The 14,678-nt window shown below is 42.5% G+C and overlaps 1 protein-coding gene across 1 annotated transcript; it reads left to right on the top strand.

The window, feature by feature from the left end:
* The first annotated feature begins 422 nt into the window (after positions 1-422).
* LOC148211699 (general transcription and DNA repair factor IIH subunit TFB4-like) lies at positions 423-6,703 on the top strand. The gene is given in 13 exon segments (XM_088123185.1): positions 423-827; positions 2,207-2,526; positions 2,630-2,668; positions 2,671-2,717; positions 2,821-3,091; positions 3,441-3,487; positions 3,679-3,716; positions 3,827-3,872; positions 5,085-5,138; positions 5,251-5,319; positions 5,523-5,599; positions 5,908-6,003; positions 6,443-6,703. Coding segments are annotated over 12 exon segments (888 nt in total). The 5' UTR covers positions 423-827; positions 2,207-2,495; the 3' UTR covers positions 6,516-6,703.
* Positions 6,704-14,678: the final 7,975 nt, after the last annotated feature.

Here is a 14,678-nt window from a genome sequence, read left to right on the forward strand (position 1 = left end):
GGAAAAAAAATTGCTTTTTGTGGTGAGTAAAGAAGAAAGAGAATAATAGTAATAGAAAAAATAGAGAAAGAGGGAAGATGGAAAAAAGAAACTCAAAGAAAATAGAGAATAATGAAAACCGATAAGAAAACAAGGAGGAGGAAAAAAAATCTGGAAAAAGAGGATAGAGGTAGAGAGAGGAAATAAGGAGGCAAGTCTAAAATATTAGTAGAGGAGAGAGAAGAGAGAAGAGAGATGAAGTCTGGAAGAGAAAAATAAGTAAGAAAAAAGGCATGAGAGGTTATTTGACAAAATTGGTGATGTCAACGGTCACTAGAAAATTTGTATTTTTAAAAAACTTAAGAGACCTCTGGGCTCATTTTGTCCATTTTCCCAAGATTGTTGCGTCGAAACAGAATATAGAAAAAGAAAAGAAAAACCCTATCCCCTCAGTAGACCCCTTCTCGGCGGCGACCATCCGCGGCGGCGCAGCTCAGAACGGCGACCGACGGACCCCCGACGACTCAAAAACCCGTACGGCGGCGCAACGACCCTTCGCGAACGGCAAGGATCTGCAGCGGTGAGGATACGAACGGCGGCAATCCACGCACAACTACCCGGCGGCCAGCGACGATCGGCTAACACTACGACGCCTAGATCCGAGCGCGAACGGCAAGCTCATCCTCTGGGGCGGCGCAACTTCCCGTGCTGACTCACACTCGATCCAACCCAGATTCGTGATACCCACCCTCTATCAGCGTCAGTTTTGCAAACTCGAACCTCGACCTCAGATCTGCAGTGTGCATTGTTCCAGCCATAACCCAAGCGGTTTGAGTGAAGGTCAGTAGGTAAGGAAACCTTTTAATACTCTTTCACATTCAATCTAAGTTGTTCGGATTGATTGCCTAGGAAGCGAACTAATTCAAGAGCTAGGAGTGTTAGGCGTGTTGTAAGTAGTTCTGCTTGGTTGTCCCTGTATGTGATATTAATTGTTTGATTTTGAATACATATTGAAACTTATGTTTAAGTGGTTGGTTGCCGATATGGTTCTGTATTTTTGTTGGACTACATAGGTTTGGTCCGTAAAATTTTTGAGTGTGTTATTGAATTGCGAAGCATTAGTAGAGCTTGTTGAGTATGTTGAATGGGTGATGTTGTGATACTTTGAGTGAAAGCATGGTTCTTTTTTGGAATTATGGAAACATGATGGAGTAATTGTGAAAAGTATGTTATGTTTTGGTTGGCTGTAATTGTGGAAGCATGCTGAATTTATGTCGGACATATTATTTGGTTGCATTTCTTTTCGTAAGTATGTTTGATTTGTGGTTATGGAAGCATGAGATTTGAATCTTGCATCGAATCTTGGTGTATAAAACATGTTATATGGCTTTTGTGTGAGAGCTGGACATGAGTGAATGGGTGAGTACCAGAGCATGGCACTACATCAAGAATAAGTAGTTATAGTATCTAATTATAGCATATAAATTAAAAAAGCATCTCCCTCTTCTTTCCCAGTTTCTCAGCCCTTCCACCTCCCTCTTGTGTACTGATTTCCCTCGTGATTCTCCAAGCCACTTTCCTCAATCTCTCTTGCATTGAAACGTCAATTTCTCCAAGCCACTTTCGACCATTTCTGGAAGTGGAAGAAGAAGTGGGTGTTAGCTTCTTCATCTTCCTCCGGCGTCATTTACCAACCTTCCTCTAAGTCTCTAGGGCCAGAAGCTTCTTCTCTATCGCTGGACACCGACTCCTTGGGCTACTTCGATGAAAGACCGATGGAGCCACTGGGTTGCCTGACGTGCTGCTGTGATTGAAATTATGTACACTTTTTTAAGTTTAAAATGGTATCCAAATCCATTTGTATGTCCAACTGATGCTCTCTGTGTGGTGAGGGAGCAATTGCAATTGTTGCATGTGATTTGATTTTGAACTGGGGAGTGTTACAATACGGACTTTAGAGTTAAGTGAGGAGTTTTTGAACTTCTTTGTCAATCTCCTCCATCGTTTATTGTTTAGAAACTAGCATGGTTCTTGGTAGTGGTTATACACCAGCGATTTTGATTTCTAGTTACTGATTTGGCATGCACTGTCTTTGGGAACAATTTGATTTATCTTCTGAAATAATTATGTCTATAGGTCATATCCTATTCTGTTCTTGTTGCATGTTCCTCTACATTAGGATTCAACTGCAGGCAAAAAATTTAGTTGTTTCGGTTGTGTTGTGCAGATTGATGTGTTGGAATGACAAAAATGATGCTGAATTGAGAAGTGAAGGTGAAGTAAGAATGAAAAAAGATGAGGTGAACCCTTTTTTTCTCCTTGAAAATATGAAGTGAACTTTCACATGAAGGCATATGAACCCAAGTTTAGTTCTTGCGAGAATAGTTGGCCAAGATTGAAACCTACAACAAATAGAATTGGGCCAACGGAGGAATCCAATGAGTGGTATCCCAATTTCCATCCACGTCTATTAGAATTGGGCGTTTTTCTCCGTTGCTAATTCTGAAACTGCTACCATGGCATCTGTTCCTTCAAAGCTCTATGCAGGTTCTCCTCCAATCCCTCTCTTCTTCTATAAGGGTGCCAGGTACAAGTTTTTGAGTTGCAGTGACTTATTCTTCTCTAAGGTCTTTTGATTGTGTTGTTGCAGATGATGTAAGCCTTTTGATGGTTTTATTGGATACGAATCCATTTTTTGGAGCACATCTTCTCTTCCATTCTCCAAGTTTCTCTCTCATGTAATTGATAACTTCTCTCTCTTTCTCTATGTGCGAACCTAACTTCCAAGTGAATTTTAGAATAATAGAAATGAATGTTGGTATTTTCTTTTTGGGTGTATAGGTACTTGCTTTCCTGAACTCCATTTTAGATCTGAATCAACTTAATGAGGTTGTGGTAATTGGTACTGGTTATGCTTCATGCAAGTATCTATACAACTCGTCTTCACATTCAAATCGTGGTCTTGAAGATGGTAGAATGCCTGCACTTTGCACTCGTTTATTGAAGAATTTGGAGGAATTCGTGATTGCGGATGAGCAGTCTGTCAAGGAAGACCCCAGAGGAGGGACCATGTCTTCACTTCTTTCTGGATCACTCTCCATGGCTTTGTGCTGTATCCTTGTTGATTATTTTTGGTGCGGATAGTTTATTTTCGTTTCTGCTAAAGTAAAACTCCATTATGTTCTACACAAAATTAGAATGTTTCAACAGACCATCGTGACTGAGTAGCATTGTGTAGAAGTTAGCCTTAAACAATATATATGGAGATGAAAGTTGCATTTGGAAATTTATTGTTCATTTGATCGTTTTTTGCGGTAACGAGTAGTAGCAGAAAAATACTATGATATAGTTATGGTTGCCACAGTGGGATTTGCACATTGCTGTATACTTTCTAAATCCAATTTAAGCAATCTAATACTCATCAACATTATTTTGCTCTAAATGCTTAACCATGTGAATAGATATACAGAAAGTTTTCCGTTCTGGATCTCTCCATCCCCATCCTCGAGTAAGCACTTATTTCTGTTTTGGATCTCTCTTTCCCCAATTTTCAAATTCTGTTTGTGCTTTGTACTCTTCCTTTCTTTTGTCTATTGCTTACTAGTACTATTTATTACACAGTAATTGCCAATTGATTTTTTTTTTGGAACTTGGAAGAAAATGTGACTGATTTATGTAATGTATGTACTTCGAGTGTAGATCCTTTGCTTGCAGGGATCCCCAGATGGGCCTGAACAGTAAGATTCTCATGCTAATTTCAATTAAATTTAGTGTATTTAATGTATTTTCTATTAAAAAAGGGATACAAATGGTTAAGTATTTCTCTATTAATTATTTTTTCTTTCAGATATGTTGCAATCATGAATGCCATCTTTTCTGCTCAGCGTTCAATGGTTGGTATTTCTTGTTGTCCCTTTTGTGTGTCCATATATGGCTTCATTAACTTCTATCGATCACTAACTCTCTTTCTTCGAGTCGGTTAATTGTTGGTAAGTAGTAACAAATTTAGTCTCCAAATATTTGATGGAAATGCTTGACATAAGTTTCCTCTCTATTAAACTTGTTCTTTGTCCGGTTTGGATACTAGGAAGTGGTGCTGGTCTGAATTTTCTGTAGGTTTCTTCCCTTATAATTTTGGAAGAAATTGCAAGCATCCCATTAGTGAATTTGAATTTGAACGCTCCTATGATAAGTTTGATAAACCTACTTGTAGTTTACAACTAAATATTTGGTCTATACAGTCAGAATTGAAGTCCAATATCCAGAAACTACCTTTATACTATGTTCTTGTCTAGTGGATGGAGATTTGACGAATATCTTGCAGATTTTCTATTATTGTTCTTGTCAAAGGTGAAAAGAAGAAAATGAAAGACATATAAATGTATGCATGTATATGTATGTAAATAAGAAACGAGAACTTCATTAAAGAGCTAAGATTATAAAGAAAGGACAGGAGAGATAAGGAGTTTTCCTGAAGGGACAGATGAGAAATTACAAATTCCTTGTCTAAGGTACTCCACATTAAGACTGTAACTGTAAAGCTCCAAAAGTCATGAAAAAAGTCCTGCAAGAATCATTTAAGAAACACATCTTGAAATTGAAAAAAAAAAAAAAATAGAGATGCACTATCAAATCACTCTCCAACATCTATTAAGCTCAAAGATGAAGAATAAGAATGTTTGAGATTTCTCGATTGTTTGGTTTCTCTTCGTTTAGTACAGCTTGACATTACAATATGGCCCAAAGATCTTTCATTTTGCTTCATGAAAACCCTGCTTCTCATTTAGAAAAAAAAAAACCAATATGACGATAAGAATGATTGAAATAATTTCATTTGCAATGTTTGTGATAACAGTGACCATCTGGTCATTTGTAAAAAATTCATAGATCATAGTCAATGAGAATTGGAAAGAAAGGCGAATCTCCATCCTTGTTTGCATTTATGGGTTTGATTTAAACTTTCATGTGTGCTAGTCATGCCTTTGAAGTCCGAGGTAGATCTCTATTTGCAGCTCCAAGTTGCATGTAAACAACATTCAACATTCAATATTGTGTTTCCATGTGTATTAGTTTCTTGTTGTGTATGATTCATTATTCTGCTTCAGGTTCCCATAGATTCGTGTTACATAGGTTCACACAATTCTGCATTTCTTCAGCAGGTATCTATCTGTACATTGTTCTGTTAATGGCTGTTTATTTTGTTCCCCCAGAATCTTACCATGTTAGGTACCCTGGATTAATTTGCTGTTGGTGATTTCTGATTCTGTATAGGCTTCTTACATCACGGGTGGAGTTTATCTGAAGCCTCAGCAAATGGATGGACTGTTTCAATATCTCTCTGTAGGTTATATTCGTCAGAGTGGCTTTTTGTTCCCCTCTCCAAGTTCAAAGTCTCTGTTTAGTCTTCTAAGGATTTGGGTTACAGATTAGTCAAATCAACAAACTTTATTGAGAACACTGATGATTGTGGTCTTCGAGCTGTTTCCTATATTCATTTTGATCTCTTGCTTGTCCTAATGTGATGTATTGTTCTTTTTGTACAGACTGTTTTTGCTACTGATTTGCATTCTCGGGCCTTCTTACAACTTCCAAAGTCCGTTGGTGTGGATTTTCGTGCATCGTAAGTTTGGAGTCTTGTGATTAGACAAATTCTCTATGGTTTGTGCTTAATATTTTGCCTCTTGTTAGATCGGCTTCCTTTTTTTGGGCAGTTTGTATTTTCTTTATGTCTGTATCCAGTCTTTTTTTTTTCATTTTTTTTCCCTTTCATTTTTATCAATGAAAAGTTCGGTTTCTTGTTTGAAAAATTTGCCACTTGGCGCTTACTCTGGTGTTTACCATTTTATACCTCTTGTTATAATTCTTTTTTTAACTTTGTATCCAACATAGAAGGAAACTACTAATACCTAATAAACTGGGAATTTTCAGGTGTTTTTGCCACAAAAAAACAATTGACATGGGCTATGTCTGTTCGGTTTGCTTATCTATATTCTGCAAGCATCACAAGAAATGTTCTACTTGTGGGTAAGTGAAAACCAGAATCATTACTTATGTTTTTCCATTTTATACGAGGTGTCATAAAAATTTATTAAAGCTGATGGGATATAAGTAGAAACAGGAAAGGATGAGGAAGCTGATTTTTGAGATCTCATAATGGATGGATTTTTTTCCTTAGCCAATTAATATTTCCTGCACTTGGTAAATTTAGGAAGAATTATGAGGGAGCTTTGAAGCTTAGTATATGTTATCTTACTTGTTGATAATGGTAACCTAGATAGTGGATACAATGCTAAAAGATTATGCTGTGTCATTAGTTTCTTTATTGGTTTCATTTGCTATCTTGTGGTCATATGGTTTAACTCCTGTATCTGAATTTGAGGTAGTGAAGAGTGCGTGTATAGTATCTTTTTGTCCTTCAAACAGGCATTTGTATGCATTATTGGCGAGTTTTGGCTTCGTTCAGGTCAGTATTTGGTGAGACCCCAGTAGATGTGGATTCAGTGTCCAAACAGAAGAGAAAAACTCCAGAAACATGACTTCACTTGCTGTAAATTGTGGAACTTTAGAGTTTGTTTTAGTGTCGACTTTGAACTGGTTGGTTAGTTTTTCCCTCACTTGTATGGCTATAGAAGTATTCCATTCTTCTTTCCTTTTTTGTGCTCTTGGGAACTGCTAATGCTTTTTGCTGAATACTGTATTGGTCAAAATCATGGAATTTGGTTCATATTGCTCGAGCAGGAGACGGTGTTTGCCTCGCCATTGTATGATGCAGATCATGAGTTTGAATGTTTTGAGCTAGCATGTCTGACAAATTCTAGTTATAGTACTGTTGAGGATTTAGTTAACATTAGGAATTTTGCATCTAATGACATTTTTTAGTTAGGGATAGGGATAGTAATAGCAGCAGTTATTCTATATATTTGGATATTGCAAAATTAAATTTTTGAAATTGACAATGATCCTTCTTTTTTAAGTGAACTAGAAAGTTCTTCTTCATAGTTTTCATAACTCTTATAATGTATCCGAGAGTGATGATTCTCACTGGAATTGTTAATGTATATGTACTAAATATGGTTAGAATAATCACTTTAATAGTCGTATCGACAGTAATCGTTGAGTTCAAATATGTATTGACAGTTGCAATTACATCGACAGTTACATTTATAGTTATATTTGTGGTGAGGGTGCAAATAACAGCGAAAGTGAAAGTTTAGTTGGGAGGGGATCGGGTAAAATATGGAATGATGGCAAGCAACGCCATCACGCCATGCACCCTTATTCATCTTTATGGTCGCTCTTGAATTTGGAAACAAGATTTTTGTAAATATATTTTTGCTTAGGGCTGACAACATTTCAAAGTTTAATGAGGGTATTCACATTGCTGATTTTTAGATTTTGGAATTATTTAGATCCATCGTGTTATTATTGTTATTGTTTTTAATTGTCTTTAAGAAAACTTTGTAATATACCAAGTTAGAAATGTTTTGGGAATGTTGAATTAACTATAAAGGTGATTATATCAAGCTATCGATAAGCATAGCTTAAGATGTTTATTACTTTTTTTTTCCCGAAGGCTCAATCTCCGACTTTTTTTAACTAAAAAAACATAATGCAGTAGTATACATTTCAAAATCTTTTGAGTTTGAAACTAAAATCTAACGAGTCCCTTGAGACGGTGCAGTGGTAAAGAATTCGGGCTGTCTTGTGTTCGAGTCTTGTATCGCTTATAGTGTTGCTCAATCTAAGTAATGAGTCCCGATTATAAGGATCCACTCGATCTAAGTCTACATAAATTTCCTAATTTAAATTTCGAAGTATTTGGAACTTGGTAGAACTTTTCACAACATAACGAGCACAAGGCCAAACAATGAACTTTAAACTTTTCACAACATAACGAGCACAAGGCCAAACAATGAACTTTAACTGGGAATGAAGCCATAATGTTTCCCCTGCACCTTCCAAAATTAATGTTTGTTACACCACTTTTAGTCCTAGGTATTCATATTTATTTCTAAGTTAAAATATACATCTGGTCTCTGAACTCTCATTAAAGTAACAATTTAATCTTTGAACTTTTAAAAGTAACGATTTAGTCTCTGTACTTTAAAATTGGTCACAATTTAGTCCCTACCGTTAAAAATTACGTTAGACTTAACGTAAGTGTGACGTGGTCGATCCATGTGTACAAATAAAATGGCCATCTGTACAAATCGGGTCAATCTCGAGTTGGTTCAAACTTGAACCGATTTAGGTATATTATTATAAAGAAAATACCTCCCCACCCCAACTCTCTCAAACTCAAAGCCTTCCATCACCGACGTTGTTGCCCGGTCATCCACACACCGACGTTATTTTCTGACCAAATGTGTATTTTGACCTTATTTCTATCTGATTCCCATTCTCACAACCCAATGAATAGAAGGAACAATAAATTCAACTGGTCATCTAAAACCACACAGAAAATGACTTTCAAATAAGCACTTACCAAAACATATTTCCACTATTTTTTTTCTTTCTATTCTTATTTTTGACATTTATTGGGACATTTGAGAAATTTTATTATTTCAATGAATGATGATGAATATAAGAGTAGAAGAGCCTTAACTTAGGAAACTAGTGGTTGTTTATCTTTTCTTTTGTTGTCAAACTGTTTTATGGGAAGCTCAAATCAAGTTGCGCCAAAGACCTATGATATGAAATTTTGGTTCATTAAGGGAGTATCACAATATTAAAAAATAGGCACGCGCACGCGCACGCACACGCACCTCCTGCCTAAATCCATTCATCACAAAACAATTTTAATCCCTTTTTGTATGAATATTGGATCATATTCGTCGAGTGGATAGAGATTTGTGCAATTGAACATTATTAGAAGAAAAAGTAAGATTTTGAGGAAAACAAAAATATATATGTTTCTAATACCTAAATTTTTTTTAATTTTTAAAATCAACTTTGTTTATGCAAGGATATGCACAACAATGTATGTCTCGACCTCCGGACCGATCTGAATACTTGGGCGGACCTGCACAAAAAGGTGAGCACTCCGACGATCAAGTCAGTATAGGTCGGATTCCCAGTTTAGTTCGAGGTCAGAAATCATCGTACCTAATCGTGGAGTGAGGTCCTCTACTTATGGGTGGTAGTCCCGTTAATCTCGCGACGGTTACACCCGGTAATCTCGGGACCGTCGGTTACACCCGCTAATCTCGGGACCGACAGTTACGCCCGATAATCACGCCGCTGACAGCAGCTCACATCGACCCCTACCGAGCTTCCTGGTAGGTCGGACCTCGGCCAGGTTCACCTCGGCCCTCATACTTGGTATCTGTCAACGCTAGTAGTGGTGATCTTGGCGGGCCGAGCTAGGCATGACTCATGAGTCATCTTGGAGCACCAATAGGGGTTCTCCACGTGTCCAGGGTATTCTCTTCCCCAAACATTGGCCCCCACTCTGTCTGGTCCGATCTCGACCTGGCAGAGAAGTTCATTCGACTTGCTTTGGACGCGTGACGACTTCCTATTCGTGGGAAAATATAACCGTTGCGGTAGATTTATCGTCGGAATATTCAAATATTCCGACGCTTCGGATCTTAGGGAGGATCCTAGCCGCTCGTTGATTACACGTGTACGGTGGGGAAATTTTTCCGACGAGCTATAAATACCCCCAATCCTTCAGGTCATACCTTACGTTCCCTGAATTCTTGGAGTTCGATCTGAAGGTAGCTCGAACCCTTGGTAGGTCGGTCTTTTCCCTCACTTTCTCTTTCGAACGTAGTTGCCATGTCGTCCTCTTTTAGCAGCAACTTAGGATCCGATGAGGATTTAGCTCGTAGGTTAGAGTCCGAGCTCGAGGAGATAGAAAACTTTAGGTTCTCCGATGACGGGAAGGATAGTGATGCCTCCACCTCGGGTCAGGGTTTGGAATACCCTTCTAGGATACCTGAGCACTACCTCGGATCCCTTCGTAGGGGGTTCGCTATCCCTGAGAACATCCTCCTTAGGATTCCAGAGGAGGGGGAGAGAGCTGACAATCCTCTAGAGGGATGGGTCACTCTCTACTTCAAAATGTTTGAGTACGGCCTCAGACTTCCCCTTCACCCTTTCGTCCAAGAGTTTCTTTTCCGAACTAGGCTGGCTCCGGCTCAAGTGGCCCCCAATGGGTGGGGTGTCATTTTCGCTTTGGCCATCCTTTTTTGGCTACGAGCTCGGGATAGTGAAGAGGCCGAGCTGTTAGACGTAGACCAGCTCCTCGCGTGCTTCGAAGCGAAAAGGATAGCTAAGAAGCCTGGTCGGTTCTATATGTGCGCAAGGAAAGGCGCAGGCGGTATAGTTAAGGGGCCGACCTCCATCAAGGGATGGGTGAGGAAGTGGTTCTACGCTTCTGGGGAATGGCTTGCAAAGGACGAGTCAGGTCGTTCCTTCTTTGACGTTCCCACTAGGTTTGGGAACCTAGGTACGGAGTAGTTCTTACTTCTTGTGATAACTTTCTTTCTTGTTATTCAGGTCTGACTCAAATTCTGTCTTTGTGCAGTTTCAATCCGACCAGTCCCCGAGCTTACGCAAGCCTCCTTCGACACGCTGAAATATTACAAGGAGCGTTTTCCGAGGGGTAGGAAGGTCGGAACCTTGGTGACCGACAAGCTGCTGCTTGAGTCCGGGCTGCTAGATTACAACCCCGCAGTTCGTCCCATTGAATCCTCAAGGCCGAACTCCGAACTTGGTATGTCGAGCTTGCGTCCCCCTCTTTTCCTCTAACCTTGTGTTGACCCCTGTTTTTATTTTGCAGCCATGGTTTGCGGATTTGCAAGCAACGTGAAGCGCAAGTCCAAGGGCCGAGCCCATGCTCTTGAGGCCGCCCAGAGTTCGAAACCTGCCACCCCTGCTGTGGTAGGGCCAGCCTCGGAAGATCCAGCCCCAGTGATCGAGCTGGAGTCTTCTGGGGGTCCTTCGAGGGAGAAGCGCCCCAGGGATCAGACCGAGGCAGTGGACGTCTCGCCCTTGGGCGAGGAGGTGAGGGAGGAAGTCCCTCTGAAGCGAAGGAGGAAGAAGAAGAAGACCACCTCCCCCTTGGAGGTCGGAGCTCGTGGGGTCTTGCCTACGAGCTTCGCAGATCGGGTGGACGATCCTGAGGCCAGGATGGGCGGGACGTCCGATGTGACGGCACGGTTCAGAGTTGAGCCGTCAAGTTCTGGGGTGAGGGACCAGGTGTCCCGCATCTCGGCCGCAAGTTTGGACCGCTGCCTAAGGAGGGCGTTCAAATTTGTAAGTGACCCAGGGTCCGTTCTGCAGAGGACCATCGACTATGCCGCTGAGGTAAGATTGGTGTTTTTGCTCAATTTACCTGACAGGTAGCTCGGTCTAACTTCTTATTTGTACCTTTTCTCAGGCGTTCGTTGCTTCCATTCAATCGGCTCTGGCCGTGAAGGCCGAGCTGGATGGGAGGGAAATTCTGGCAGCGAGGGAGAAAGAGAAGTTCTCTGCTGCCTTGGAGGCTGCTTCCTCCACCATGAAGGATGAGCTGCTGAAGGCTCACTCTGAGGTGGAAATTTTAAAGGCCGAGGTGGAGACCAAGGCCGAGCTGCTGAAGAAGGAAGAAGACAGACGCAAGGCCCAGCTCCGAGCTGCCCATGCTATCACCAAGGGCTTGGAGAAGGAGAAATTCCAACTCCTCAAGGAGAAGGACGACATGCTCCAGGCACTTGAAGCGAAGGAGGAGGAGCTGAAGCATGCGACTGCCGAGCTGGAGACGGTGAAGGAGCGTCTCAGCAATGGAGCCCTATTGGAGGAATCATTTAGGCAACATCCTGACTTCGATGGATTTGCCAAAGACTTCTCTGACGCGGGCTTCAAGTTTCTCATGAAGGGCATTGCTTCCGACATGCCTGACCTTCAGATTGATCTCGGTGGTCTGAAGAAGAGGTATGCTGAGCAGTGGGCGTCTCGGCCTAGCGGCACCCCTGGCCCCCAAGCGTTGGTGGATAAGTACGTCAGGTATCTGGACTCTGACTACTCCGACCTCGAAGAGGATTAGGTCGGCACCACTCAAGAGGGCGCTCCTCAAGCAAGCTCTTAGGCGACCACCCTTCAAGAGGCTTTTCGCTGTCTTTCTTCTCTTCTCTTTTGTTTTTTGTTTGTAAGTGTCAGGGCAGAGCTGCAAGGTCTATAACCCTTGCCTCTGCTCTCCATTCAATAAAGAAGCTCCCATTTGTTTTTACTTTGTTGTTGGCAACATCTTTCCTTTCTTTGCTTTTTCTTTGAACTGCAGCTAATGTCACCTCGCACCTCTTACTTTTGAGGTCGCGCCTTCAATTAAAATAATTTGAAAGTTTGAATTTGAATCTCTGTCTAGCATCCAATGCATTGCACCAACTCTGGATCTTTTAACATCGCACCCTTAACTTAAAAACGTTAAAAGGCTAAAATCCTAAGTCCGTAGCTGTTCTTCATATCGTACATCGTACCCTCAGGTTCAAAGGCTTGATCATTTTACATCGTCCCTTTACCTTGAAGGTTTAAATTTTAAGTTCATCAGTGGTTTTGGCATCGCACCTCGTACCCTTACGTTTTGGAGGATTGAATTTTAACCGACTGCTGGAATGTGATCGCGTGGGAGTCCGTGGCCCCCATTTAATTTCTGGTCGAACTCGGAATCATGAAATTAAATCATCACATTTATTCCGATCATAATTCTTTTGAAACAGTTTTTACAGATCCATTGAAAACCCTTTTGGCATTTCAAGGATAATAACGCTTCAGGCGCTCCGCGTTCCACGGGTGCGCGAGGACGTCTCCTTTCAGATCGGCCAATACGTACGTCCCAGGTCGGACTATGCCCTTGACCTCAAACGGGCCCTCCCAAGTCGGATCAAGGGCACCCACATGGGTTTGGACCCTCCTTAAGACCAAATGTCCGACCTGAAAGGTCCGAGGTCGAACGCGGGTGTTGTAATGTCTGGCCATTCTGCCCTGATATTCCGCCAGGCGTAGCTGGGCCATTGCTCTTCTTTCTTCCAACAAGTCGAGGTTGAGGAGCAGCTCTTCCTCATTTGCCGTAGGCTCGTAATGCTCTACTCTGTCAGATGGCATGCCGATCTCAACCGGGACTACAGCTTCGAAGCCGAAGGCCAGGGAGAACGGGGTCTCACCCGTCGATTCTCTTTGGGTGGTCTGGTACGACCATAGAACCTCTGGTAGCTCCTCGGCCCACCTGCCTTTCTTGGGGTCCAGTCTAAGTTTGATGCCTCGCTTGATGATCTTGTTGACTGCCTCTACCTGCCCATTTGCTTGCGGATGTGCGGGGGACGAGCTAAGGTGACTTATGCCAAGCTTGCTGCAAAAGTCTTTGAACTTGGCGTTGTCAAACTGCTTCCCATTGTCTGTCACAATGGCCTGCGGTATACCAAAGTGACATATGATATTTGTCCATACGAAGCACGTGACTCTTGATTCCGTTATGTGGGAGAGCGCCTCGGCCTCGGCCCACTTTGTGAAGTAATCCACAGCAACCACAGCGAACGTGGTCTGGCCCTTGCCCAAAGGGAAAGGACCAATGATATCTACCCCCCACTGCGCGAATGGCCACGAGGCCGAGATGGGGGTGAGCAGCTCGGGAGGTTGGTGGATTATGGTTCCGTAGCGTTGGCAATTGTCGCAAGTTCTAACGAACTTCTTGGCGTCCTGGCTGAGGGTCGGCCAATAGTATCCTTGTCGGATCACTTTGGCTGACAGCGACCGGGCGCCTGAGTGATTGCCGCACACTCCTTCGTGGATTTATCTGAGGACGTACAGGCCCTCTTCAGGGGTTAGGCATCTCAATAGAGGCAGAGAAAAGCCGCGTCGGTACAATGCTCCACCTCGGACCACGAACCGAGCTGCTCGCCTTGCCAACTTTCTGCGCTCCTTGGGGTCTTGTGGTGAGTTGCCCCTAATGAAGTCCGCAATCGGGTCCATCCATGAGGACTCTGGAGCGCCAATCTTCATCAGATCTGGCTCTGAGATCGAGGGATTATCTAAGATCTCGACGGGGACCGACTTGGCTAGGTCGGTCTCGTACGCCGATGCTAACTTGGCCAAGGCGTCAGCATTAGAATTTTCTGCTCGGGGAACCCGGCTTACTTCGTAAGTTCGAAACTGGACGAGGTACGATCTGATCTGGCTCACAACCAGTTGGGAGTCGCTGAAGACCTTAACGCAAGAGGCCCCCAATGCTCTAGCGATTCGCATGCCGGCAATAAATGCTTCATACTCAGCCTCGTTGTTAGAAGTCCCGAAGCCGAACCGCAAGGCAAACTCAAATCGCTCGCCTCCTGGTCCGAGCAAGAGGACCCCGACCCCGCACCCCTTCTCATTGGAGGATCCGTCGACATAGATTGTCCACGGTAGGTCGGACTCGCTCAGCTCGGAAGGTGGTGTGAGCTCGGCTATGAAATCTGCCGCTGCTTGTCCTTTCAACGCAGTTCTGGGTTTGAACTGGATGTCGTACTCACTTAGCTCCATTGCCCACTTCATCAGGCGTCCAGAAGCTTCTGGCTTATGGAAGATGTTTTTTAGGGGCAAGTTAGTGTGCACCACCACAGTATGGGCTTGGAAGTATGGTCTAAGCCGTCGGGCCGAGGTGACTAAAGCAAGAGCCAACTTTTCCATCTGAGGGTATCTGGTCTCGGCTTCGGTCATAGTCTTGCTTGTGTAGTAGACCAGGT

Source organism: Momordica charantia, assembly GCF_013281855.1.
Source record: "Momordica charantia cultivar OHB3-1 chromosome 4 unlocalized genomic scaffold, Mcharantia_2.0 BLBB01000004.1, whole genome shotgun sequence".
Lineage (NCBI taxonomy): Eukaryota > Viridiplantae > Streptophyta > Magnoliopsida > Cucurbitales > Cucurbitaceae > Momordica > Momordica charantia.